Source organism: Plecotus auritus (genome assembly GCF_963455305.1).
Source record: "Plecotus auritus genome assembly, chromosome: 8".
In the NCBI taxonomy this organism is placed as follows: Eukaryota; Metazoa; Chordata; class Mammalia; order Chiroptera; family Vespertilionidae; genus Plecotus; species Plecotus auritus.
The window spans coordinates 61,345,352-61,372,931 of record NC_137782.1 but is presented as its reverse complement, the minus strand read 5'-3'; the positions used below and the strand labels follow the sequence as shown (position 1 = coordinate 61,372,931).

Genomic DNA, 27,580 nt, shown 5'->3' with positions numbered 1-27,580 from the left:
CTGCTTTGTAGAAATGCTTTAATTTCCCCTGACCACAGCATATGCAAACATTTAGAGCACAGACTCCTTGGTCAGAGCCCCAGAACATGCATTATAATGCTCATGTTCCAAGTGAAGTCGGACCTGTGGCCACATCTGCCTAGAGCAGTGGTTCTCAACCTTTCTAATGCCGTGACCCTTTAATACAGTTCCTCATGTTGTGGTGACCCCCAACCATAAAATTATTTCCGTTGCTACTTCATAACTGTAATTTTGCTACTGTTATGAATCGTAATGTAAATACCTGTGTTTTCCGATGGTCTTAGGCGACCCTGCTAGCGGTCGCAACGAAAATAATTTTATGGTTGGAGGTCACCACAACATGAGGACCTGTATTAAAGGGTTGCGGCATTTGAAAGGTTGAGAACCACTGGCCTAGAGGAACTTTAGCCATCCTGGGTATAGTCAGGCAAAAGTATAGAATCAAGAAGTGACCACAGATAGTCTCATAGTCTGGTCTGATGGGCTCAGAGAGGCCAAGTGGCATGCTCTAAATCCACAACTAGCAAGTGGCAGAGCTGAGATGTGAACCCGGACAGCTTTACCCCAGAGCCCATGGCCCTGGACTATACCACTTCTACTCTGCGGCCTGGGAAGAGGGAGTGGGCTGAGTAGACAGCACAACGATGCCCTGAAGGAGTTTATAGTCCAGAAGAGAAGACAAAAGGATAGAATTTGACAATGTAGCTACCATGGGAGACAAAATTTTATTGGTTTTGTGAAAATAGTGAGAGGTCACTTCTAGTTGGGTGCATCAGGAAAGGCTTTCAGAAGGAGGTGGTATCTAAGCAGGGCTTTGAAGGAGTGGGAAGGATTTGGTGAGGTCTAGAGAAAAACAGCAGAAGAGTAAAATATATGTAATAATAATTCATAAAAAGTTGTTTTATCTCCACAGTCAATTTACCACTAGAAACTTAAGGCATTTGCCACATTAACAAATTAAATATGGAAAATCATATAATTTCATTAGATAATAATAATTGAATAACTCAAAACATCTACACTAATAAAAGAGAAACATGCAAATTGACCGTACCTCCGCTACGCCCACAAGCCACGCCCACCAGCCAATCAGGAGCAAGTATGCAAATTAAACCAACCAAGATGGCTGTGGCCACAGAGCGAGCAGGAGGTTTGGGTTTCCCTGGCAATGGAGGAAGCCAAGCTTCCCACAGCCCTGGCTTGCCCTGGCCTCCACTCAAGGCTACAAAGTTTCAATTGTAGAAGATAAATAAATCCCAGATACCAGGGCCTCCACTTGGGTCGCCAGGGGGCATGGCCAGCCTGAAAACCACCACAGGCCCCTTGCCCAGGCCGCCCCATGCCCCTAGGGAACTCCCACCCTGATCCGGGACACCCTTCAGGGCAAACCAGGCGGCCCCCACCCATGCACCAGGTCTCTATCCTATCTAATAAAAGAGTAATATGCAAATTGACTGTCACTCCAACACACAAGATGGCTGCCCCCATATGGTCAAAGATGGCTGCCCCCATGTGGACACAAGATGGTCGCCACAAGATGGCCAGCAGGGGAGGACAGTTGGGGGCGACCGGGACTGCAGGGAAGGACAGTTGGGGGGGACCCAGGCCTGCAGGGGAGGGCAGTTAGGGGTGACCAGGCCTGCAGGGGAGGGCAGTTAGGGGCAATCAGGCTGGCAGGGGAGCAGTTAGGCATCAATCAGGCTGGCAGGGGAGTTGTTAGGGGGGGTGATCAGGCTGGCAGGCAGAAGCAGTTTGGGGCAATCAGGAAGGCAGGCAGGTGAGCAGTTGGGAGCCAGCAGTCCTGGATTGTGAGAGGGATGTCCCAGATTGGAAAGGGTGCAGTCTGGGCTGAGGAACACACACCCCCGTGCACGAATTTCGTGCATCAGGCCCCTAGTTTACTATAAAAGCTTAGCAAACTATAAGGAATATAGTCAACTAGAGGCTCAGTGCATGAAAATTCATGCACTGGAGGGGTTTGGTCCCTCAGCCCGGCCTGCCCCCTCTCACAGTCTGGGAGCCCTCAGGGGCGGGAGGCAACCCGGCAATAAGGGGAAGGCAATGCCCCATCACACCTCTGCTACTGCCACTGCCACTGCCAGCAGCACAAGCTTTGGCTGGCCCTGGTTACCTGAGCCTCGGGTGGCCCTGGGTGGCTGGAGGGATGAAGGGACTGGGGGACTCTGGAGGCAGGCACGCAGAGCACCTGGGCCTGCATGAGGGCTGGCCCAGCCTTGCTGCACGCCTGCAGCCCCAGCGGGGCTGAGGGGACTGGGCACCGCCATCTTGTGGCTGTGGGCACTGACATCTTTAAGGGCGTGGCAGTCAATTAGCATATTCCCTCCTTATTAGCTGTGAGCGCCGCCATCTTTGAGGGTATGGAAGTCAATTAACATATTCCCTCCTTATTGGCCTTGGGCACCACCATCTTTGTGACGTGGTGAGGGTCAATTAGCATATTTCCTCTTTATTAGCTAGGATAATATTGTAGTAACCATGTATGGTGTCAGATGGATACTAGACTTATTGGGGTAATCACTTCATACGGTATATAAATGTCTAATCACTGTGTTGTATACTTGAAGCTAATAGATATCATCTATAATTAGAAAATAAATTAATTTTTTAAGACTCGGGAAACTAAGAATAAAAGGAATCTTCCTTAATCTGATAAAGGGCTTATAAAAGTTATCTATTTTAAAAACATACAGAAAACATCATATTTAATGGTAAAAAATTGAAAGCTTTCCTTTTTAAACAAGGAAAATGATAAGAATACTCTCTCATATTTTCTATCATTTCTCTTCAATATTGTTCTAGAGGTGGTAGTGATAACAATAGTTAAGAAGAGCCCTAACCGGTTTGGCTCAGTGGATAGAGCGTCGGCCTGTGGACTTGAAGGGTCCCAGGTTTGATCCCGGTCAAGGGCATGTACCTTGGTTGTGGGCACATCCCCAGTTGGGGGTGTGCAGGAGGCAGCTGATCAATGTTTCTCTCTCATCAGTGTTTCTAATTCTCTATCCCTCTCCCTTCTTTTCTGTAAAAATCAATAAAATATATTAAAAAAATAGTTAAGAAGAAACTATAAAATTTAGAAAGAAAGAAATAAAATTGTCACTATATAGCAATATGATCATGCATATAGAAAATCCAAAAAAATCTATAATTATTAGAATGAATGTTTGTTAAGGCTTCTAGATAAAAAGTCAATGTAACAAAATTATCAGCATTTCTATATACCAGCAATAATCAGTTAGCACATGAAATGTCTTTTAAGTACCATTTTAAATACTATTTTAAAATATGAAGGACCTAGGGAAAATATAACAAAGGCTGGGCAAGATTTCTTTTTTCTAAAAAAAATATTTTTTTATTGATTTCAGAGAAGAAGGGAGAGAGAAATATCAATGATGAGAGTAAGTTATCAATTGTCTGCCTCCTGCACGCCCCCCACTGGGGATTGAGTTCGCAACCCAGGCATGTGCCCTGACCAGAATCGAACCGTGAACTCCTGGTTCATAGGTCGACACTCAACCATTGAGCCACGCTGGCCAGGCTGGGCAAGATTTCTAGAGAAAAACTTATAAAATTCTGACAGACACTAAAGAAGATATAAATAAATGAAGAGGTATTTGTCTATCATGAATTGGATGATTCAATATTGTGAAGATGTCAGTCTCTTCAACCTGATAAAATAGTTCTAAAGTTTATGTGTAAAAGTTCAATATACAAAAACAGCCAAGACACTCCTTTTTCTTATGGAGATATTTTTCTTTATTGAGAAACTTAAGACTTGGGTAAATCATATAAAACCAATTTTTTTTGGGGGGGGGCGAGAATAAAAACCCACGATGGAAAAAAAAAAAACAAAAAACACTTAACACTGGGCCATAGCCGAACCCAGATAATATATTCTTTTAATTGAAAAATTCTAGGTGCTTCATAATTGACCTTTTGATATAAAATGACCCATTAAATTTGAAATTTGTGGTTTTTGGTGTTGAAGTTCATAGGACAAGCTAAGAAGTCTTCAAATCTTGAGATAATTCCATGAGGGGTTATTTAGTTTTTGAATCTTTTTTTCCTTGCTTAGGAGGTAGCAGCAGCAACAGTGCCCAACTTCTGGGCAGCTTCTTTCTTGGCATGATGAGCCTGCAGAACCACCAGCCACAGCTTCATCTACCTTGGTGCAGCAGCTCAGAGATGTCGATCTCTAGAAGTACTCCAGTAATCTTTTTTTTTATGGTTTTTATTTTTATTTTTTTAATTTAATAAGTCTTTATTGTTCAGATTATTACAATTGTTCCTCTTTTTTCCCCCCATAGCTCCCCTCCACCCGGTTCCCACTCCACCCTCTGCCCTTACCTCCCCCCCACTGTCCTCATCCATAGGTGTACCCTTTTTGTCCAGTCTCTTCCCACATCCCCCACACCCCTTCCCCCTTAGGATTGTCAGTCCAATCCCCTTCTATGCCCCTGATTCTATTATATTCACCAGTTTATTCTGTTCATCAGATTTTTGATTTACATGATTTTTAGATTCACTTGTTGATAGACATGTATTTGTTGTTCATAATATTTATCTTTACCTTTTTCTTCTTCTTCCTCTTCTTAAAGAATACCTTTCAGCATTTCATATAATACTGGTTTGGTGGTGATGAACTCCTTTAGCTTTTTCTTATCTGTGAAGCTCTTTATCTGACCTTCAATTCTGAATGATAGCTTTGCTGGGTAGAGTGATCTTGGTTGTAGGTTCTTGCTATTCATCACTTTGAATATTTCTTGCCACTCCCGTCTGGCCTGCATAGTTTCTGTTGAGAAATCAGCTGACAATCGTATGGGTGCTCCCTTGTAGGTAACTGTTTTTCTCTTGCTGCTTTTAATATTCTCTCTTTGTCTTTTGCTCTTGGCATTTTAATTATGATGTGTCTTGGTGTGGTCCTCTTTGGATTCCTTTTGTTTGGGGTTCTCTGCACTTCCTGGACTTGTAAGTCTATTTCTTTCACCAGGTGGGGGAAGTTTTTGGTCATTATTTCTTCAAATAGGTTTTCAGTGTCTTGCTCTCTCTCTTCTTCTGGCACCCCCATAATTTGGATGTTGGTACGCTTGAGGTTGTCCCAGAGGCTCCTTACACTATCTTCATATTTTTGGATTCTTTTTTCTTTTTGCTTTTCCAGTTGAGTGTTTTTTGCTTCTTTGTATTTCAAATCTTCTACTTGATTCTTGTGATCCTCTAGTCTGCTGTTAGGTCTCTGTATAACATTTTTTTATTTCAGTCAGTGTATGTTTAATTTCTAGTTGGTCCTTTTTCATATCCTTGAGGGTCTCGCTAAATTTATCGGCCTTTTCTAGGAAGTTCTTGAAAAACCTTATAACCGTGATTTTGAACTCTATATCCAGTCGTTTGCTTGCCTCCATTTCTTTCATTTGTGATCTGTTTCTTTGTCTCCGCATTTTCATTGCTTCCCTGAGTTGGTAGAGTAGCTTTGTATGCTAGGTGTCCTCTAGGGCACAGTGGCTCAGCCTCCCAAATTACCTGAGGTGGACACTTTTGGTGCACCCCTTTGTGGACTGTGTACTCAGCTTTGTTGTAGTTAAGTCTGATTGTTGTTGGTATCACTGGGAGGAATTGACCTCCAGGCCAATTGCCTGTGAGGATCAGCTGTGTCTATGTTGGGAGAACTTCTGTGCTGGAGAGACCCTTATGAGACAAGACTTGCAAAATTGCAAAAGCCTCTGTGCTCAGCTTGGATGGGGCGGAGTTTCAGGGTGGAGCAGGCAGCCTTGGTTTCCCTTCAGCCCTGCCCTATGAGGCCCCTGGGTCTCAGTGTCCCTCGGTAATCGCTGCAAGCACCTCTGAGAGAAAGCCGCCCTCGAGTTTCACCCGCTGCCAGACAGTCCAGTTTCTCCCCAAATGAGTCTGGGTTCCCAGAAACTCACCTGGAACTGGAGTTCAGCCTAGTTGGGAGCTTCTCCATCCCGCTTTAGAAAGCCAGCCGCGCACTCAGCCTCCTGTGCACTCAGCAGTCAGTCTTCTCTGCGCGCGCGTTTCTCCAGACCTCTGCCTTCCGCAGCCCCCGAGTCTCAGTGTGCTTTCTCTTTTCCTGACAGTCCAGATCCCGCCCCCCGCCGAATGAATCTGGATTCCCAGAGTCTCGCCCAGGACTGGAGTTCAGCACAGTTGGGAGCTTCCGTCTCCCTCCCGCTTTACAAAGCCAGCCGCGCACTCAGCCGCCCGTCCTCTCTGTGAGCGCACGCACGCACGTCTCCGTACCTCAGCCTTTTGCAGCTTCTCTGAGTCTCAATGTGCTTTCTTCTTTCCTTCTAGTTGTAGAATTTCCACTCAGCCAGCTTTCCTATGGTTCTGGATGGTGTCCGTTTTGTCTTTTAGTTGTAGTTTTGATATTGTTGTGTGAGGCAGCAATTTAGGTGTTTACCTATGCCGCCATCTTGGTTTCTCCCTCCGGTAATCTTTCCGGCCAGATTCGAATGGATGAGTGAGAACAAATGTTCTCCCAGCATCTGCTTTTGTCCTGGGGGGATGCTTCAGCCAGCATGGAGGCATTCAGGGGCTACTGCCCCTGCACTGGACCACAGGCTGGGGTGCCTGCAGAGGCAATATGGCAAGGTGATGAGGACTGCGGAAACTGGAGGCATACTTATAAGATGCCATAGTCTGAGGAGCAGCGTGAAGTGCTAAGTTCTGCACAGCTCCGGGAACACCTCCAGGCTGGCACCTGTCGGTCAGCCCTTGCTGGGCGGCACCAGCACCACCAAAGTCCATAGCCAAGTGGTCCAACTCTCTGAGTAGTTGGAGCCAGATGGCAAAGTGTTGGATGAGGGCCAGACTGGCATATAGCACCTGGCATACCTTGGAAGCCTTGAGGTCTCCCACCTTGCTGCCAGTGTGGATTAGGTCTCATCTGTGCTAACTGGTTAGGTGTCCTCCCTGAGGTCCTCCCTGAGCCTGTGGAATTGCTGGCAGAATGTAGCCACCAGGTGCAGGCTGGCACTGTAAGATGGCATCAGCAGGGAGTGCTCTCATTCCGGCCACCCGCTGCATATACTGGTTGGTCAGGTGAGCCTTCTGCTCTTCCTTCCTCTGGGCCAGGGCGACATACAGTGGTTTGGAGCCCCTGATGCCTCCGTTCATCTAAGTGACTGACTGCTTTGGTTGCCTCCTCAGGAGATGAGAAGCAGACAAAGCCAAACCCTTTGCTTCTCTCATCCTCCAGCACTACCTTCGCACTGGTGACGGATCCGAAAGGAGAAAACTCTTTCCTTAACTTCTCATCGCCAATGGTGTCATCCAAGTTTTTAATATAGAGATTCACCCCCTGATATCGACTAATTCTCTCTTGCTTCAGCTGTTCAAATTTCCATTTTAACTCAGCCTGCTGTTCCACTGTCTTCTGTGCACAGTCTATAGCAGGCGTCCTCAAACTACGGCCCGCGGGCCACATGCGGCCCGCCGAGGACATTTATCCGGCCCGCCGGGTGCCGCTGCCTGTCCTGCTTAGCAGCCGACTCGTCCCGGGCCCGCAGTGCGCATAGGAATTTGCTCATAGTTTTTTTTTGAAACTAAAGTCTGGCCCTCCAACTGTCTGAGGGACAGTGAACTGGCCCCTGTTTATAAAGTTTGAGGACCCCTGGTCTACAGAAATGACTTTCCCACTTATTTATTTTCCATTCATCTCTTCTACAGCCTTATTGGCATCCTCATGTTTTTCGTAATTCACAAAGCCTCTGGATTTCCCACCGGGATCTCTCATCACCTTGACACTTAGGGTCTTACCAAACTGGCTGAACAGCTCTTTCATACGCTCTTCATCCACTCCTTCCCCAAAGTTTTTGATATACACATTGGTCAACTTGGCTTTGCTTCAAGCTCAGCTTCCTGCTCTTTTCCAGACTTGCATCTGCCCACAAACACTTGGGCGGTCCTTGGGCGCAGGCCATTCATCTTCTCGATAGCTTTGTCTGCAGCCTCTTGGGTCTCAAAGTGAACAAAGGCATAACCCTTCTCTTAAGCCATTCTCTTCACACATCACCTTGCAGGACACAATGTTTTTGTTAGGTGTGCTCTGAAAGGAGCAGGGCCAAGAGACGTGAGCGTTTAAGAAATTTCATTGCGCACTCTCATAGCGGGCTGAGACCAGTGTGTTGGTGTCAGCGGCGAGGGGATGGTTAGGTTCTCTTATATAGGGTAAAAGTATGCCTTGTAGGGTCAGGCTGTGGGTGCGCAAGTTGGTCAAGTGGAAGGGAGGAGAGTGCACTGGTCAGTCAAGCGGAGAGGAGTTCTTATCTTGCTTCTGCAGATGCAGACCCTCTGCCCCAAGCTAGGGGAAAAGCAGGAGAGACTAAGGGTAGTTCACCCTACCAATGTCCAAAAGCAGAAAAAGTACCACAAAGTGCCTTGCTATCTATCAATTTGTCCAAGTTCTTGATGAAGATCTTTCCCACACCAGATTTTCTCAAAGAGGAATCCCTCATGTTGCAGATTGGCTTTCCCTGAATCACATCCAAGTTCCTAGCATTCAAGGCCCGCTCAGTGTTAGTGGCTGGGAGTTGAGGTAGGTGCTCAGCGTCAGTGGCTGGAAGTTGACGTAGGTGTAACCCTGGAAACGGCAGGTGATCGTGTCGCGGCAAGCCTGGATGGACAGCACAGGGCCCGCAGGCTGACCTTTTCGCACAGCCTGGCCTCGGTGACCTCGGAGTGCAGGCAGCCACGTACAGGGAGGCCAGGGGGTAGCTGCTGGCTGCAGCGTTCATCTCCCAGCCCCCACCACCCCCAGGCCCACCAGGAGGACTTATTACAGGGACCACACGGGACGAAAGGGGATCTTCCCGGAGCCGGGCCGCGCTGGCCCTCGGGCGGGCGGCAGAGCGGAGCTCAGAAGCGGGCGCAGGCTCGGAAGCAGGAGGGCACCTCGGAGTTCCGAGTTCGGCGCGGCTGGCTCCAGGCTGCAGGGCCGCAGACAAAAGGCTCTCAGAAACAATGCGGCCCCTCCTGGGAGTTTGTAATTTTCAGCTGTCTGAAGCTCCAAATTTCCAAAATAAATTTATTAAAATGGGGACTTCCCTCTAAATTACAAGAAAATCTTAAAGAACCAACCAAACGGTGCCCACGCGGCCTCCTGGGCACGCGTTTCTCTTCAAATATAGGCTTTTGGCGGCTTAAGATGACAGCAGCTAGTGAGGGGGGACACAAAATTAGTGGTGCGGGCTCGGTCAGCCTGGGCCACGCGCGCAGCCACCTCCACGCAAGGCCGCCAAGGGCAGCGCGGGGCGGGGGCGGGGCAGAGGCACGTGGACGCGCGCGGCTCACCACAGACGATGGGGACGACAGACAGACGGGGTCCGATGGATGCGGGGTGGGGAGGGGGGCAGGCGGCGGCGGCGGCTGCAGCAGGTACAGGCAGGCTGCAAAAGTGACTTCCCCGCGGGTTCTCCGAGGAGGATTCCCTTCCCTTCCCTTTTTTCTTTCTTTTCTTCCTTTCCTTCCTTTCCTCTCCTTTCCCTCCCTCCCTTCTCTCTCTCTCTCTCTCTCTCTCTCTCTCTCTCTCCCTCCCTCCCTCCCTTCTCTCTCTCTCTCCCTCTCTCTCTCTCTCTCTCCCCCTCCCTTCTCTCTCTCTCTCTCTCTCTCTCTCTCTCTCTCCCCCTCCCTTCTCTCTCTCTCTCTCTCTCTCTCTCTCTCTCTCTCTCTCTCTCTCCCCCTCCCTTCTCTCTCTCTCTCTCTCTCTCTCTCTCTCTCTCTCTCTCTCTCTCTCTCTCTCGTTTTTATCATTTTCTCTTTAGGCTACTGAGCCGGAAAGTGGCAGGGGCTGCGGCAACCCAGAGCAGAGAGAGCCAACCAAGACACTCTTGAAGGACACAGTGGGAAGACTTATCTGTAAAGATATACCTATACTAACTGCGATAACGTGGCATTGGTGCAGGGAGGGAAAACCAGGCCACAGGAACAGAATAAACACATTTACTGTAAGTCAGAGATGCCACTGAGATCATTAAAGAGGAGCACACTTTCCATAAGCAGTGCTGGCACAATTGGATATCCACGTAAGAGAAACTAGTCATGACCTCTACCTCTCACCATACACTTAAAGGTGAAAGACAAAACTACAAAGCCTTTGAAGATAAATAGGAGAATGTCTTCTCGTTGCTCCCTGGGTTACCCTAGTCAACTTCCAGCCACTGAGGCTGAGCAGGCCTTGAATACTATGAACTTTGATGTCATTAAGGGAAAGCCAATCCACAACACATGGTCTCAGAGGGATCCCAGGGTAGAGAAAGATTTCTTAAACAATGTTAATGTAAAAACATTCAGACCGGTAAAGAATGTGAGGTTATTTGAGCCAAACTGTCGACAATTGCCCGGAAGCAGTATCTCAATGGATTGGGATGATGCTCCAGAGAATGGTGGTTTTTCATCTAATTTTAACATTACAATCAAAGGAGGAGACCTAGGTAGGTTACATGAAATCCACTGGTGATAGATTAGAGAGGTGGGAGAAATCAAAGGGGTGGGGGAACCTCTGGGATTGGATAAAAAGTAAAATGATAGACACATACTTAGGTGGGTGCAGGATAGTAAACAGTCAACAATTAACATGATAACAATAACAACAAAGGACTTTGTGATATCTGTCCTGGCGCCCAGGCACCTTAGGCTGTGCCCCAAGGGGTCCGGAAAAAGGGAAGTTACAGCTTACCCAGACATTTCAAGGATATGTTATCATAGATGCAAAAAGACATGCTCGGTTAAGGTAAAGGTTGACCTTGTCAGTGAAGATACCAGCCTAGGATGAAACTCCCCACCTTACTTGCCGAGCCTGAGGGAGGGCCGGCAAAGGATAAAGAAGACAGACAAAGAGAATAAGCTGGGTCTAGGACTCTAGGTGGATCTTCTGTGCGAGACTGAGACCACAGAACAGATCCAGACTGCAAGCTGATGCTTTATTTTATAGTCAGAGGTAAACAAGGTAATTTACAATGTTCTTGTAAGTTTCACTTGTTTTGGCAGCACTTGCTGTACCTCCCACAGCCCATTAGCTACCCAGGAAAGATCTAGGGAGCAGTCGCAAGATCAAGCTTAATGTGCCCTCTAAGCTGGGACTTGTTTGCGGCTTTGCCAGCAGGTCAGATCAAGGCTTAACCCTGTAACCGCTCCCTACAACTTTAACTGCTTTTAGTTACAGTTTAACTTCAGACCATCCTTTGTGGTTACTTTAGGTCTCTGAATTTGCAAGACTGTCATGCAGGTCTTCCCTGAGCTTGTCAGGTTGGCATGTGGCCTCTTTCATCCACAAGGTACAAAAAGCATGAACCAATGGAAAAGATTGGTAAAATTGGGAACTTCTTAAATTAGGAACTTCCGTGTGTGCCATGCCTAAAAACAAGATAAATGAAGTGAAGAGATAACATTTATGTGCTCTGTGCTCAGGAAACCAGGAGGAACAGATTTGGCTGAGAGTGAAATACCTGGGAAGATAAGTCTGGAAAGATAGGCAGAAGTCAAGTCTGGAGTACCGGCTGGGCAGGCAAGAGCTGGAATCATCCCGACTTTATGAGGCTTCTTAAATTGGGTTGTGTTAGTGTCCACAGGGGAAAATCTTGGGTAAGATTTAAATTTTACTTAGTGTCTACCCTCCATTCTTCCTGCTGCAGGATCAGTTCTGTTTGCTGCCCCCAAACCAAATTCCTTTCTTATCTCTCCCACACACCAAATGTGTACTGTGTTCTGAAACTTTGTATGAGTCACCTCAATTATCTTCATAAGACGGTCTAAGAATTAAGAAAGCATATTTTGGAGCCAACTCACCTGGGTTTGAGGCCCAACTGTGTTTTTTGCTAGTTGGGTCAGTTCACTGTTCTGTGCCTCTGTGTCCTCATCTGTAACATGGGAATAATGGCTGTTTTTCATATTTTCCATAGGACACTAGTGAGAATAAAACACACGCACTCTGCTTACTTAATACTGTGCCCTGCACACTGTAAGTTCTCAATACGAGTTATTGTTATTCCACATCCTAAGGGGAGGTGATCTCTGGACCACACTTTGTTGGTATCTGAGTTGGGTCCTGCTTGGTTAAACTGTGTATCTTCAGTAGCTAGCAGGAGAGGGAGAGGGCTGGTTCTCTGAAGCTCAGCTGGGCTCATTGCCAGTCCCTGGCTCAGCTTGGCTCCCCGATAAGGCCTCTCCTCGCTCACTGGTGCTGCGAGCCACTGGCCCTGCTCAGTTTCCTGTCTCCCTTATCTTCCCCGAGCATGTGCTCTCTGGTGTGGGAAAAGCCACCACTTGCTTCCTTCCCTTTGCTCAGTGGGACGCTCATTCTTTAGCTCTCTGTCAAATCTCAGCTGCTGGCCCTGTTCCCACTCTGCTCTGTGGATATCTGCCCCTCGGCCACCCAGGCAAGATGCAGCATAGGCTCTGGCTCCAACTGCAGCATTTCTCTTCTCTTCCCTATCCCCAGCCCCTTTCACCAGCTTCCCTATCCCCAATACTCTCCACTCTCCCTGTACCCAATCCCATACCCCCTTCCTCTTTGAGTTAGGCAAGTTACTTAAAGTTTCTGGGCTTTACTGACCTCATCTGTAACATGGAAAAAATGATCCTTGTGCTCTCTGCCCCAGAGGAATTGAGAAAGGACTAGCATGAATTTTGGGCATGTTTTATATTATGCATAACATAAATACTCAAGCATGTTGGATGTATATATTCAAAAATATATTAATGGATTGTGATCTCCCAAAATTTTTGAGATACTACGTGGTGATTAAAATTATAAACTTTGGCATCAGAGATACATGGGTTCAAATTATAGCTTTTGCTGTGTGACCTTAGGTAAGTCATTTACCCTCTCAGAGCCTCCGTATCTTTATTAGTGAAAAGGATGTTAATGAAACCCATCTCACAGGGCTGGCATATGGAAAAGTGAGATCATTTGTGTAAAGAGCTTAACACTGTCTCAGCCCATGATAAATGTTAACTATAATAATGTTGTCTCTGCTATTTGACTTTCAGGGCACTGGATTGTGAGGAGGGTGCCTGGGATAACAACTCAGATAATGACAAAGGGTGGTCCCTTCAGAGATCATCTCCCCCTTAGGGCATGGAATAACAATAACTTGTATTAAGAATTTAAAACGTGCAAGGGGTTGCTATTGCCACCTTGACCATAACAGATCTTAGCTGATGGAAAAGACCTCTCTGTAACTAGCTCTGTGGATGGTGGTGTGGCCCCTACTTAACTCCAGTTAACCAGGCCCTACCTTCATAGATCAAAGACTCACTACACTCAATTTCAAATTGGTTCAATCATATACTTTATCACCCTCTGTCCCAAAGCATGTTTCAAGCACTCAAGGAAGAAAAAAGGCAAAGCAAAAAGATGCACAAATTAAGAATCAGCAAAACCAAAATGAAGTGCCATTTTGCACCCAACCTTCTGACAATACCAAGAGTTAGCAAGGGTTTGGAGCAAGGCCATGCATGTGCACTACTGGGAATGTAAATTGGCCCAAACATTTTGTAAAATAGTTGGGCAGTATCTAGTAAACTTGAAGATGCAGATACCCCATGACTCAGCTATTCCACTTCCAAGTTTGTACCTACAAAGATTCTCCCACAAATACACAAGAAAACATGTACAACAAGCATGTCAAACTCGTGGTCTGTGGGCTGCATGCAGCCCACAATGAATATTTTTGCAGCCCAGCCAAGGTAATGGTATGTAAGAAACATTTTAATAAAAATTTTGTAACTTAATTTTTATAATACCCTATTATACATAATTATTAATAATGAACTACAACATTCACTAATGACTGACTGCTATAATCTTGTTGCATTCATTTCCCTTACATGCCTTACTGAGCACCATTTCTCTCCACTAATACTAGCAGCGAATATTTTAGCACCCGGTTGCCATGTCATTAGTCTTCTACTGACTTGTTTGGTGTGCCCAACAGGAAATATTTCGCTTTCAGAGAACCAAAAAAATAGATTTATTTGCATAAAGCTTATTAATTTGTGCAGTTATTCAGTGTCTGGTAAGTTAATGTTCAAGAAAAAAATATTTTTATTAAAATGTTCTAATATATATATATTAGATATTAGAGGCCTGGTGCACGAAATTCGTGCATGGGTAGGGTCCCTATGCTTGGCCAGTGATCAGGGCCTATTGGGGCCTTCTCGCTGCAGGCTGGGGCCTTCCTTCATTCCACACCGCCCCCTGGTGATTATTGCATGTCATAATGAGTGATAGAACTCCCGGTCTCCCAGTCGAGCTCCCACGGGGACACTTTGTATATTAGCCTCTTATATATATACTAGAGGCCCGGTGCACGAATTTCGTGCACAGGGGGGGCGGGGTGTCCATCAGCCCAGACTGCACCCTCTCCAATCTGGGACATCCCTCTCCCAATTCAGGACTGCTGGCTCCCAACTGCCTACCTGCCTGCCTTCCTGATTGCCCTAACTGCTTCTGCCTGCCAGCCTGATCACCCCCTAACAACTCCCCTGCCAGCCTGATTGATGCCTAACTGCTCCCCTGCCAGCCTGATTGCCCCTAACTGCCCTCCCCTGCAGGCCTGGTCACCCCTAACTGCCCTCCCCTGCAGGCCTGGGTCCCCCCCCAACTGTCCTTCCCTGCAGGCCCAGTCACCCCCAACTTCCCTCTTCTGCCGGCCTGGTCACCCCTAACTGCCCCCCCTGCAGGCTTGATCGCCCCCAACTGCCCTCCCCTGCTGGCCATCTTGTGGTGACCATCTTGTGTCCACATGGGGGCAGCCATCTTGTGTGTTGGAGTGACAGTCAATTTGCATATTACTCTTTTATTAGATAGGATAGAGACCTGGTGCATGGGTGGGGGCCGCCTGGTTTGCCCTGAAGGGTGTCCCGGATCAGGGTGGGGGTTCCTTAGGGGCATGGGGCAGCCTGGGCAAGGGGCCTGTGGTGGTTTGCAGGCTGGCCATGCCCCCTGGCGACCCAAGTGGAGGCCCTGGTATCTGGGATTTATTTATCTTCTATAATTGAAACTTTGTAGCCTTGAGCGGAGGCCAGGGCAGGCCAGGGCTGTGGGAAGCTTGGCTTCCTCCATTGCCGGGGGCAACTCAAGCCTCCTGCTTTCTCCAGCTCCGTGGCTGCCACCATTTTTGTTGGGATTTACTTATCTTCTATAATTGAAACTTTGTAGCCTTGAGCGGAGGTCAGGGCCGGCCAGAGCAGGTGGGAAGCTTGGCTTCCTCCATTGCAGGGGAAACCCAAGCCTCCTGCTCGCTCCATGGCTGCAGCCATCTTGGTTGGGTTAATTTGCATACTCACTCCTGATTGGCTTGTGGGCGTGGCTTGTGGGCGTAGCGGAGGTATGGTCAATTTGCATGTTTCTCTTTTATTAGTGTAGATATATAGATATCTTTATTGATTTCAGAGAGGAAGGGAGAGGGAGAGATAGAAACATAAATGATGAGAGAGAATCACTGATTGGCTGCCTTCTGCACATCCCCCACTAGGGATCAAGCCCGCAACCCAGGCGTGTGCCCCTGACCAGAATCGAATCTGGACCCTTCAGTCCACAGGCTGATGCTCTATCCACTGAGCCAAACTAGCCAGGACAAAATGTTCTATTATTTTATGTTAATGATTACTCATTTATTTCAGCCCTTTGTATTCAGCATGTCTCCATCGAAATAAACCTACGTTTCTATGAAAATTGAAGCTTTTGTTTTATTGCGGCCCACATAAACTTAAATCTTGTTTATTTGACCCGTGTTAGCCTTTGAGTTTGACATGCTTGATGTGCAAGAATGCTCATAACGCCCTAACCGTTTTGGCTCAGTGGATAGAGCACCAGCCTGCGGACTGAACGGTCCCAGGTTTGATTCCAGTCAAGGGCATGTACCTTGGTTGAGGGCACATCCCCAATAAGGGGTGTGTAGGAGACAGCTGATTGATGTTTCTCTCTCATCGATGTTTCTAACCTTCTATCCCTATCCCTTCCTCTTTGTAAAAAATCAATAAAATATATTTTTTAAAAAAAGAAAAAAGAATGCTCATACTAGCACTGTTTGTAATAGCAAAAAACTGGGAAAAAAACTTTAATGACTAACAATAGGAGAATGAATAAATTGTGGCATACTTATAAAAAGGCATAGTATAAAGCAGTGGAGATTAATGGAGCTACACATAATGACAAGGATGAATTTTATTAATATGTCAGGTGAAGCAAGTTACATAGGAATTTGTGCACTTCAATACCATTTATAGAAAATTCAAAATATGCAAAATACTCTATATTGCTTAGAGCAGGCATCCTCAAACTACAGCTCGCCGAGGACATTTATCCGGCCCTCCTGGTGCCGCTGCCTGTCCTGCTTAGCAGCCGACTCGTCCCGGGCCTGCAGTGCGCATAGGAATTTGTTCATAGCTTTTTTTTTAAAACTATAGTCCGGCCCTCCAATGGCTGAGGGACAGTGAACTGGCCCCCTGTTTAAAAAGTTTGAGGACCCCTGGCTTAGAGATATATACATGTGTAGTATAAGTATATAGAAATGTAAGGGAATGAAAACTAGCAATTTATGACTAGTGGTTACTTTGATCATAGAGGGGAGAGATGTGCAATTGAGGAGGAGTACACTGGAGGTTTCAATGGATAATATTTCATTTCTTATGCTGGGTGGTGGGGACATGTATGTTTGTAATAAAATTCTTCAAGCATGAAATAATTCTTCACATATAAAATATTTCATAATATTTTTTTTATAAAAGGCAAGACTATAATTGGCATTGATTTAAGTGCTTCCACTTTTCTTGAGACCAGGAAAACAAGGCCCCAGTTCTTTTGAGTAGACCATTTTGGTAAGCTGGGGAAAAAAATACCGTGATGTTATTTCTAAGCTAGTTTGCAACAACTAGGAGGTGAGCATGGGCATTCTTGCATATAATCAATTTAGAGAATAGGAACCTGGTATGTGTCCAAGATTTGCCCCAATTCCACTATGACATCAACTCTCCCTCCAAGAAACAGTGTATAGAATAAAAAGTTAAAATCTCCCCCAAGCCCTTTCTCTCTAATCCCATTCCAAAGAGATCATTTCTATTGAAAGAATCCTTCCAGACATATACACATCTGTGAAAAATTTTAAACTAAAAATAGATGGAATTATGCTATATGTATTTGCCACACTTCCTTTATTTACTTATCAATGGCTCATTTCAGTACATCAGCTCATAATGATCTGCTACTCTCTTCTGCAATAATTTATTACTTAAAATTTCTATTTTTAATTCAACAAGAGACACATGATCACATTCTACATGCAAAATTTTCCAACTATAGAGATAGAGGGATAAAACCCTTCACAAATTAGAGTGCAAAGCCTTCACAAGATTGCCACACCTAACACACACATACATACACACACACACATTCTTAGTCTCAGGCCCCTCCCTGGAGGTAAACCACTGCTATATATACGGTATGTCCTTCCAGATTCACTTACTCCCATAAAGAAATAGATTGTTTAGTTGTGGTGTGTATGGTTGACATATAAATAGTTCCAAATTGAACATAACGTCCTGCAACTTACTCTTGGAGATTTATGCACATACTATCTCATTCAGTCATCCATTAGCTGATATTTATTAAAATACTAGAGGCCTGATGCACAAAATTTGTGCACTAGTAGGCCTTCCTTCCCCTGACTGCCGGCACCAGCTTTCCTCCAGCGCCCGGGGCCTGGGCTTCCCTCACAGCCCCAGCTTCGTCTGGAAGGATGGAAGGATGTCAGGAAGGATGTCCGGTCTAATTAACATAGTACACTAATAAGATTGTGACTTCAGTTTAAAAACTATTGCTTTAAATAACCAATCCTCTATTGAGAATTATATTGGTCATAATTATCTCCAAATACAAATAAATGAGCTGCTCTATACTCATGTTGTGACTACTGGTATTTCTGAGTGCAAGATCCCTGATTGTGTAATTACTATTTTCTTCAAATTCTTATGAAAATGTAGCCAGCATGCCGGAAAACAATTCTAATACCACCGTGAGGCATAAACTTTGGGCAAGTCGCTGAACTTCTCTGGACCTCGATCTCCCAAATAGTAACCTGCTGGTCCCTACACCCTCGAGTCTGCTCTAAGTTGAAAACAGATGCCCCACCCCCTGACTCAGCGAGGGCAGGACTTCTGGAAGCCCCTGCTCCCCCTTTTCCGCCTTTCCCGGTTCCTCAGAAGCGGTTTAGGGAAAAGGGAAAAGGCAGGTCTGGGCAGGAGAATTCGGTGCAGGGCGGGGCCGGGGGCGGGCAAGAGGAGGCCGGCCCCCTAGTAGGAAATGGGCCTGGGTTGGAATAACACTTTAAAGGCCTGACGCCCTCTTCCTCCTCCCATCCCCTGGTCACCTTCCAGCTCCTCCGTTCAGCTTTCTCTCCTCCCAGGCGGTCCTCACTCCACTAGGCTGCAGTCAGTGGGAGCCCCCAGCCTGCCAAAGCTAGGAGTACAGGTGGGATCAAGGTCCCAGGATGTTGAGAACATTACTGCCACTGCTGCTTCTACTGACTCTGCCCGGCGGGGCCCTTTGTATCCAGGAAACTTCCGATGGTGAGTGGGGGCCCGAGGTGGAGGGGAAAGGAGGTCACATCCCAGCCTCCGAATGGTTCTGTCCGGGTACGTGGGCTAGACCAGAGGAGAGCTTATTCACAGAGTCTGTATTGTAGCCTGCTGGATCTCTCTATAGGGCAGGCAGGGCTCTGGGGACTGGTGTGTGTTCCAAAGACAGGTGAGAGGAGGGAAGACGGAGGAGGCTAGTGGTGGGGGTGGACAACACTAGAAAGATGGGAAAGGGGCTGGTAGAAGCGTTGAGGGAATTAGCCTCAGGGAGAGGGGATGGGGTGAAGTCTGGAGAAGGAGAGCTGAGCGTGATGGTGGATGGGGGTGAATCTAGGGAAGATGGGAAGACACCCAGAGATGAGATGAGAAATGAAAAGAATTGGAGGATGTGGAGAACTGAAGGAATACTTGGGGAAAGAATGGGGCTGAGATATGTGAGGCAGAAAAGGAGAATAGAGAAGGTGGAGGAAAACTGGGGACAGTTGGTGAGGTGAAGCTGGGGAAAAAGAAGCTGTGGTCAGCGGGAGAACTCAAAGGAGATCAGAAGTGGGGTAAGCACAGAAGGGGAGTTATTACCCTTCATTGCAATTGCACAGGGCCTCTTCTTTCTCCCACAATCTCTATAGCTTTAGTGTCCCCTTCTGAGAGGGAGTGAATAATAACCAGAATTCAATGAGTGTTCACTATGGTTAATGCATGTGTTGCCTCATTTAACCCCCACAAAATCTCTACAAGGTAGAGATTAATGTAATATTATCTCCATTTCACAGAGGAGGAGACAGGGGCACACAGCAGTTAAGAACCTTCTAAGGTTATCCACACAGATGTTCCTACTCACACCTGCAGACACAGAGCACTTCTCAAATGCAAACGTGGTCACAACACACCCACACGCATAGATTTGCAACCCCAGACTCATTCCCTCCTCAGACATTTTCTAGGCACCAAATCTGTGCCAGGCCCTTACTAGGTGTAGGAGGTAGAGACAACCAGATATGAATCTGTAGCCTAGAGGAGCCCATTGTAGCCTGTGTGTTTGCAGACTGTTATGTGGAATCTCCGATCATTGAAACAGGTCCACTGTCTGGAAGGATAAAGAGAAGAGGCCTCAGTAAAACTCCTCCAAGGAGAGAACAACCAAGTTGGGTCTTGAAGCATGAATAGAAGTTTGCCAGGGAGCAGAGCAACCCAGACATGCTATTTACATGTCAGTCAAAAGGCAGCATGAGAAGTTTAATATAGCCACGCACTGGGAAGAGACTGAAAAGGGCAGCAGGGGCCTGGTCCCCTTAAAATCCACGCTAAAGACTTTGGACTTGATTCTGTAGACAGATATCCTATAAGGAGTCAGTATAGCTGGCTGACTGAGAATGCTAGACTCAGACTGCTTGCATTCAAATCCTGGCTCGGTTATACCATTTTAGCCTGTTTCCCATATGAACTGGGGTTAATAATAGTAGCTACGGTATTAAGTTAAACGGAGGAAGGCACAAATAATATATTTGTGTACAGTGCCCAGGTCATAATAAGCCCAATAGCTATTATTATTATTGTTGTTGTTATTGATAGGGGAGTGTGTCACTGGAGGACTTTACATTTTTTAATTTGTTGTTAGTCCTCACCTGAGGATGTTTTTTCCATTGCTTTTTTTAGAGAGAGTGGAAGGGAGAGGGAGAGACAGAGAGATGTGAGAGAGACATAGCAATTGGGTGCCTCCCGCATGCTTCCTGACCAGGGCCGGGTGTTGAGCCTGCAACGAAGTACATGCCCCTGACAGGAATCGAACCTAGGATGCTCAGTCTACGGGATGATGCTCTATCCACTGAGCCAAACCAGCTAGGGCTCACTGGAGGATTTTAAGCAGAAGGACATAATCTTATTTCGGGTCAGGTGGAGATCAGATTAAAAGGGATGAAACTGAAAAAGGAGGGGCAGGGGTATGAGGAAAGAAGTTACTACCCCAGTCCCTATGAGAACCAATGAGGCCTGAAGCAGGGCAGTGGCAGAGGGGACAGAATTGGGATTTTTATTGTAGGTCAGGAATTTTTGACCAGCTGGAAATGAGGAGGAGGGGGTGAGAGAGAAGGGAGATCAGAGTGCGTCTTCCACTGACTGTCTGGCCTACCCTCAGGCAAGTGGCTTCTCCTCTTCTGGCCTGTTTCCTCATTTGTAAAATGAAGATAATAATCCCTGTCCTACCATCTTGGCAGATTTACTGTGAGCATTAAATGGGAAGAAGGGTGGGAGGACACTTTGTAGTTTATGAAGGGCCGAGAAGGTGGGCGGCCGGCTTCTGGATACGGGGTTAACTACGGCTACTCGGCTACTCGCTGACCCATTCCACGCCAGCCCCTCTCAGGCCAGCCAGGGACCAACGCACTAACTTCCACCCCCCAGGCCCTCAGAACCTCCACATGCTCCAGATCTCCTACTTCCCAGACCCTGGTCAAGTTTTGTACCAAGGCAACGCGTCGCTGGGGGGGCAGCTGACGCACTTGCTGGAAGGCCAGGACTCCAACATCACGATTCGTCAGCTGCATCCCTTGCAGGAGCCCCAGAGCTGGGCGCACACAGAGGGAAGTGTGCGGCTCTACCTGAGCAACTTCCATGACATGGTGCGGCTAGTACACCAGGAGCGGGGCGTGGCCTGTGAGTGGGTCACGCTTGGGGGGCGTGGCCTGGGAGGTGGGGACCTGTGGGAGAACCCAGCAGGGCTTTCTGGAAGGGAAGGTTCCCAGAGGGGTCATGTGGATGGACCGGGCACACATGGGCGTGGTCTTGTGGGGGCGGGAGGCTCTCAGGAGCCCAGTGGTGCCCAGGCACCGGCATTTACTGATTGCTGGGTAAGAGCTTGAGGCTGGAGAGGAGGCCGTGTCCTAGCCTTCTGTCCGGCCTTCTTCCTCCTAGCATGATCTTGAGGTAGACCCACCCTGAAACCCTAAAGTTCACTTCCCCCAGGTGAACATCCCCTACACCTGGCACCCTCTCCACACATCCCCTTGACCCTGAATCCCCCCTCCACAGTTCCTCTGACCATTCGCTGCTTCCTGGGCTGTGAGCTGCCTCCTGAGGGCTCTAGAGCCCATACCTTCTTTGAAGTGGCTGTGAATGGGAGCTCTTTCGTGAGTTTCCAACCAGAGGCTGCGTCATGGGTGGCAGGGCCCCAGGTCAGCTCTGCAGTGGCCACCTACACCCTGCGTCAGCTCAACGCCTACAATCGTACTCGGTATGAACTGCAGGGTTTCCTGCAGAACACCTGTGTGCAGTACGTGAAGGATCACCTCACCACGAAAACCTTGAAAGGTATGGTGGGATCGGCAATGGGCCTGAATGTTGGGTAGGTTCCAGGCAAATGGAAGGACCTGACGGATGGATACCTTGAGCAGCAGGACTCCCAGAGCTGGGGATTTGGGATAGAGTACACACAGCTTAAGTCACTGGGTGAACTAGTCCCCTGCCTTTGGGGCAGAAATCCCTTGGGGTTTGATTCAAACCATAGATTGCTGGGGGTATGTTCTTTAGGCTAACTTTCTGCATGTTCTCCAGAGAGCCAAACCGGCCGCTCCTACACTTCGCTGGTCCTGGGCATCCTGCTGGGCACTTTCATCATCAGTGGTGTGGCTGGAGGCATCTTCCTGTGCACAGGTGGACGGCTGTGTTGATTACTCTCCAGTCCCCTCTGGAGAAGGGCTGGACTGATGGGGGCTGACAAAGAAAAATCTCAGCTCACTGAAAAACCAAACGTATTCCCCATTTGGGACATTATATCCCACATTTGGAGTACCAGCTTTCTTCTTCCAGATCTGCCCACTAAGAGTTTGGGCAAGGGAAGGAGAGAAGGCTAGATAGACGGGGTACTTGGCTTACTAGGAAACTAAGAACTTGCATGTTTCGTTGCATTGATTTGAGAAGTGAATGCTTGTCTATCTTTGTGAAAAACAGATGATGGAGTTGTGGTAGTGGTGGTGTGGTCTATGGCCCATCCTCCAAAGACAGACAGAATCACATAACTAAGTAAAACAAGTCATCACAAAACCAAAATAAATAACATTCAATGCCTGCAGATGTGTCAGACATAGGAAGAGACAATGCTATGAAGGAGGTAGAAAGAAATATCTAGAGAAATGGTAGGAGTGTAAAATCCAAGTAATATGGGAACAAGGAGTTATTAAATAATTGGTCAATAATATTAATAAATTCCTTATTTATGTATAAGGCATTATTATTTCCTCTATTTTGAAAATTTTCTAGAAAAGTAGCCTATACCCTTCGCTTCTACTTTCTTATCTCCTACCAGAGGCCCAATGCATGAAATTCATGCAAGAGTAGGCCTTCCCAGCCCCAGCTGCCTCAGTCCTCATAGCCCCGGCTTCGTCCAGAAGGTAGTCCAGACAGTCATCCAGACGGTCATTCCACTGTTCTGCCTTTTGGTCAATTTTCATATTACACTTTTATTATTAGAGATGCACTCTTCAACCACTGCAGTCTGACATCTCAATAAACTACTCCAAACTCATCAATGACCTCTAATTGTGGAAACTTCATCCTCCATAATATGTGCACATTTCACTTTGTGGACTAGAGCTATTTTTACCCCAATTTCTGAAATACCACACTTCCAATTTTTAAAAACTGTTCAATCTCTTTGCCTATACCATCTTACCATCTTACTCCATTTATCTTGGAAATTGTAGATTCCTTAGAATTCCATTTTTGGGCTCCTTTTGTTTCCCTTTAAACTGTATCTTTCTGGACAACCTACTAACTTGCATGGCTTCAAATACCATCTGTCTGTGGTGATTTCTATGGGGAAGCAATATAATCTTGTTTTTGAGAGCATGTATTTTGTCATCAGACAGACTTGAGTTTTACTTCTTTCACCAGGCATTTTAACTTCTTCAAATCTCAGTTTTTTCATAAACAAAAGGTATGATAAAATACACAAAAAAGGTATATTAAAGAAACCTACTTCACAGAGGCATTATGCATATTAAATAAGAATATATATGACATATGTATACAGGGTGGGGCAAAAGTAAGTTTACATTTATGAGTATGTGAAACAGAGTTTATTCTTGTATTATTATTTATTAATTATTGTATTATTTTTCATATGAACAACTGTAAACCTAATTTTGCCCCACCTTGTATAGCACTTGCTGTTGACCTCCAGACCACCCCCATATGCATTAATTCTTGAAAATCATCTCTATCATAATATTTTGTAGACATTTTAGAGTCAGCATATTCAAAATAAACATATCTTTCTCCCCAAACCTGTTCTTTTTCTCCTGTGGTTTACTATCAGTTAAACAGAATCACCATCAAATCATATCAATGTAAAGACTCAATGTTAACTTGTGTTTACTCCCTCTTCATCCCCCACCTACAAAATACAATGTCTGTAGAATCCATTCCCTCCTTTCCACTCAATTGCTTTTGTTCCAGATATTATACTTCATCTCTTTCTTTGTGGTAGGCATGGAGATGTGCCACCCAGTTCTACCTTCAAGGAACTTGCTGATCAGTTACAGGGAGTATAGCCAGCAGATAGCTTCTTGCTGCTTCAGTTCCTTCAGGGTATGCCTCACCTACAGAGAACAGTCCTACACAAGGGCCATCCTCATTTGTTGACTGAGCAAAGCAGGGATGTAAAGGTGTAGCCATTATGGCCTACTACAGGACAATTCTGATGAGCCATAGTCACTCCAGAGCTCCTTGTCAAGTTGACTGGGTCTATGTCTGATCTATTCAATCCTGCTTCCTCCCCCTAGTTAATATCTTGCACCTCAAACTCTATGTCAGCATCTGCCTCCAAAAAACCCAACCTGTGATTGACAACATCACTCTGTCTCCAAACTGAGAAATATTCTCAATATTTTGTCTGGACCATGGCAATAGCCTCCTCCTAATTGTTCTCCTGGTCTCTAATTTCTCTGAGTTGTGTTTCACCATCTATATAACAATAAAAAAAATTGATTTGATCATATCATTGTTCTGTTTTGTTTGTTTGTTTGTTTATATTGATATCAGAGAGAGAGAAACATCAATGATGAGAGAGAATCATTGTGGCTGCCTCCTGCACATCCCCTATTGGGGATCAAGCCCGCAACCTAGGCATGTACCCTGACCAGGAATTGAACCGTGACCTCCTGGTTCATAGGTCAATGCTCAACCACTGAGCCATGCCAGCTGGGCTCATTATTCTGTTTTATAAATTTCCCACATTTATTGAGCTAAATTCAGAATCTTCAAAATGACATTTAAGGATTTGTGCAATCTGGTTCCATCCTAATTTTCAAATTTTATTTCTTAGTACTTCTTTTTGCCCAACTGTGCTTTGGGTTATTGATTTTATTTTATTTTTTAAAAGCATTGCACAATGGAGTTTTTTTATTTTAAATATATTTTTATTGATTTCAGGGAGGGAGGGAGAGGGAGGGAGAAAGATAGACACATCATCGATGAGAGAGAATCATGGATTGGCCGCCTCCTGCATGCCCCCTAGTGGGGATCGAGCCTGCAACCCAGGCATATGCCCTTACTGGAATCGAACCCGGGACCCTTTGGTCCACAGGCCGATGCTCTATCCACTGAGCAAAACCAGCCAGGGCTGGGTTATTGATTTTAAAAACATGTGTAATGACAGACGTAATAGCACAACAGTAGCAATACAGAAGTTCACAAAGAAAAAAGTGAAAGACCTGTGCTTTTGCCATCTCTCTAAACCCTTACCTTAAAGTTATGCTAAGATTTGTAGTTGCAAGCAACAGAACCCAACTCTGCCAACTAACGGGAAATAAATACTTGAAAGGTTATCAAGTAATCCTCAGAACTGATGGGAAGGCCAGCTAATCAAACTCAGAAAATAAAACCAGGGATCACAGCCAATGTCACAACACAGGAATGGTCTAGGGAAGGATACCACAGCTGGAACCACTACCTCAATCATCACTGTAGGCTGCCATCTCAAATGAATTCTACTCTGTTCTAGTGTCTTTACACTCTTTAAGACTCAAAGTCCTGGTGGGAGCATTCAAATGGCCAAGCCATCTGCCTTTGCTGCAAGGAGAGTTGGAGGGAAACTTTAGGTATCTGGCTTTTCTTGTGGATTGTGGAACCCTGTCTCCCATTAAGATTCACACAAAGGAAGAGGTTCCAGATCTTAGGAAGACAAAAAACAGAAACAAATCCTAAATTTTCACTATGTCTCTGACTATCAGTTTATTTTCTAATCATTCAATATATGTTTATCAGTAACTTCCATACACAAAGTTTTATACTGTGTACTTTGGTAGATACAAAATGATTAAGACATGCTTCTTGAGGAGCTCCTTGTTTACTTGGGAATAAGAATAATACAAGGTAGGCCCAGTGGGTATGGCCCAGTGGTTTAGTGTCAACCCATGAACCAAGAGGTAACTGGTTTGATTCCTGGACAGGGCACATTCCCATGTTGCAGGCTCAATCCCCAGTAGGGAGCATGTAGGAGGCAGTGGTTGATGTTTCTCTCTCATCGATGTTTCTCTCTATCCTTCTCCCTTCCTTTCTAAAATAAATTAAAATAAACATATTGCCCGGTGGTGTTGCTCAGCGGTTGAGCATCATTCAACCCAGGAACCAAGAGGCCACAGGTTCAATTCCCAGTCAGGGCACATACCCAGGTTGCGGGCTCGATCCCCTGTGGGGGGCATGCAGGAGTTTCTCTCTCATCAATATTTCTATCTCTCTATTGCTCTCCCTTCTCCTCTCCCTAAAAAATCAATAAAAACATCTACACTAATAAAAGATAAAGATATAAATTGACCGCACCTTCATGATGCCCACCAGCCAATCAGGAGTGAGTATGCAAATTAACCCAACAAAGATGGTGGGTTAATTTGCATATGCAGGCATTCTGACCCGCCCCAGCTGCTCAGGGCCTCTGGGCAGCGTAGGAAGGTGGGGCTGGAGTGGAAAGAGGCGGCTCCGGGGCCAGAGTAGAAAGGCAGTGCCAGCAGCCAGGGAAAGGAAGGCCCATTCTTGCACTAATCTTCATGCATCGGGCTTCTAGTCTATATATATAAAAGCCTAAGCGACCGTTCGACCGTTCAACTGGTAGCTATGATGCACACTGACCACCAGGGAGCAGACGCTCAATGCACAGGCATGGAAGCAGACTGATAAATCTCAGAAAGGAGGGGGAAGCGGGGAGGGCAGGAAGAGATTAACCAAAGATGTTATATGCATACTAGAGGCCTGGTACACAGATTTGTGCACCGATGGGGTCCCTCGGCCTGGCCAACATCCCCTGAGGTGTCCTGGATTGCGAGAGGGCGCAGGACAGGCCAAGGGACCCCACCAGTGCACAAATCCATGCACCGGGCCTCAGTATTAAATAAATAAATAAATAAATAAATAAATAAATAAATAAATAAATAGAACATTTTTTAAAAAAAGAATAATGCAAGGTAGGATATCCTAATAACTGGGGGAGAGAGATAGAAACATCAATGATGAGAGAGAATCATTGATCCACTGCCTCCTGCATGCCCCACACTGAGAATCAAGCCCCCAACCCAGGTATGTGCCCTGGCCAGAAATCGAATTACGACCTCCTGGTCCATAGGTTGACGCTCAACCACTGAGCCACACCAGCGGGCTGCAGAATTCTTCTTTCCCCTTTAGTCAGTGCTGCCTTCGCAATAGTTCAGGTTCTTATCAGCTCTAACCTAGGCTACTAAAATCAGATCTTACTTGCTTTAAACCCCCTCAAAAAACATTGCCATCAGAATGCTCTTTCACTCTTCATAAGATTAAATCCAAACTCCTCAGTAGGTAATTAAGACCTTCCAAAACCCAGCACCAACCTATATTTTCTCTAGCTTCATCTTCAACCCCTCTTAGTCCATTGAGGTTGCTATAACAAAAATGTCATAGAGTGGGTAGCTTAAACAACAAACATTTA

General features: G+C 46.1%; 1 protein-coding gene and 1 pseudogene across 2 annotated transcripts in view; one reads left to right on the top strand and one right to left on the bottom strand.

The window, feature by feature from the left end:
- Positions 1–24,624, top strand: part of PROCR (protein C receptor) — a 32,559-nt gene extending 7,935 nt beyond the window's left edge. The window contains exons 2-5 of the mRNA XM_080684065.1: positions 18,462–18,624; positions 21,031–21,282; positions 21,658–21,936; positions 22,180–24,624. Coding sequence (XP_080540191.1) covers positions 18,546–18,624; positions 21,031–21,282; positions 21,658–21,936; positions 22,180–22,295 — 726 coding nt within the window. The 5' untranslated portion in view covers positions 18,462–18,545 and the 3' untranslated portion in view covers positions 22,296–24,624. The remainder of the gene's footprint in view (positions 1–18,461; positions 18,625–21,030; positions 21,283–21,657; positions 21,937–22,179) is intronic.
- On the bottom strand, positions 4,111–8,792 carry LOC308256559 (polyadenylate-binding protein 4-like; annotated as a pseudogene). The gene is made up of 5 exons: positions 8,401–8,792; positions 7,679–8,102; positions 6,464–7,432; positions 4,495–4,502; positions 4,111–4,200 (listed from the first exon to the last, which is right to left on the bottom strand). The product of its transcript is annotated as a polyadenylate-binding protein 4-like (transcript).
- Positions 24,625–27,580: the final 2,956 nt, after the last annotated feature.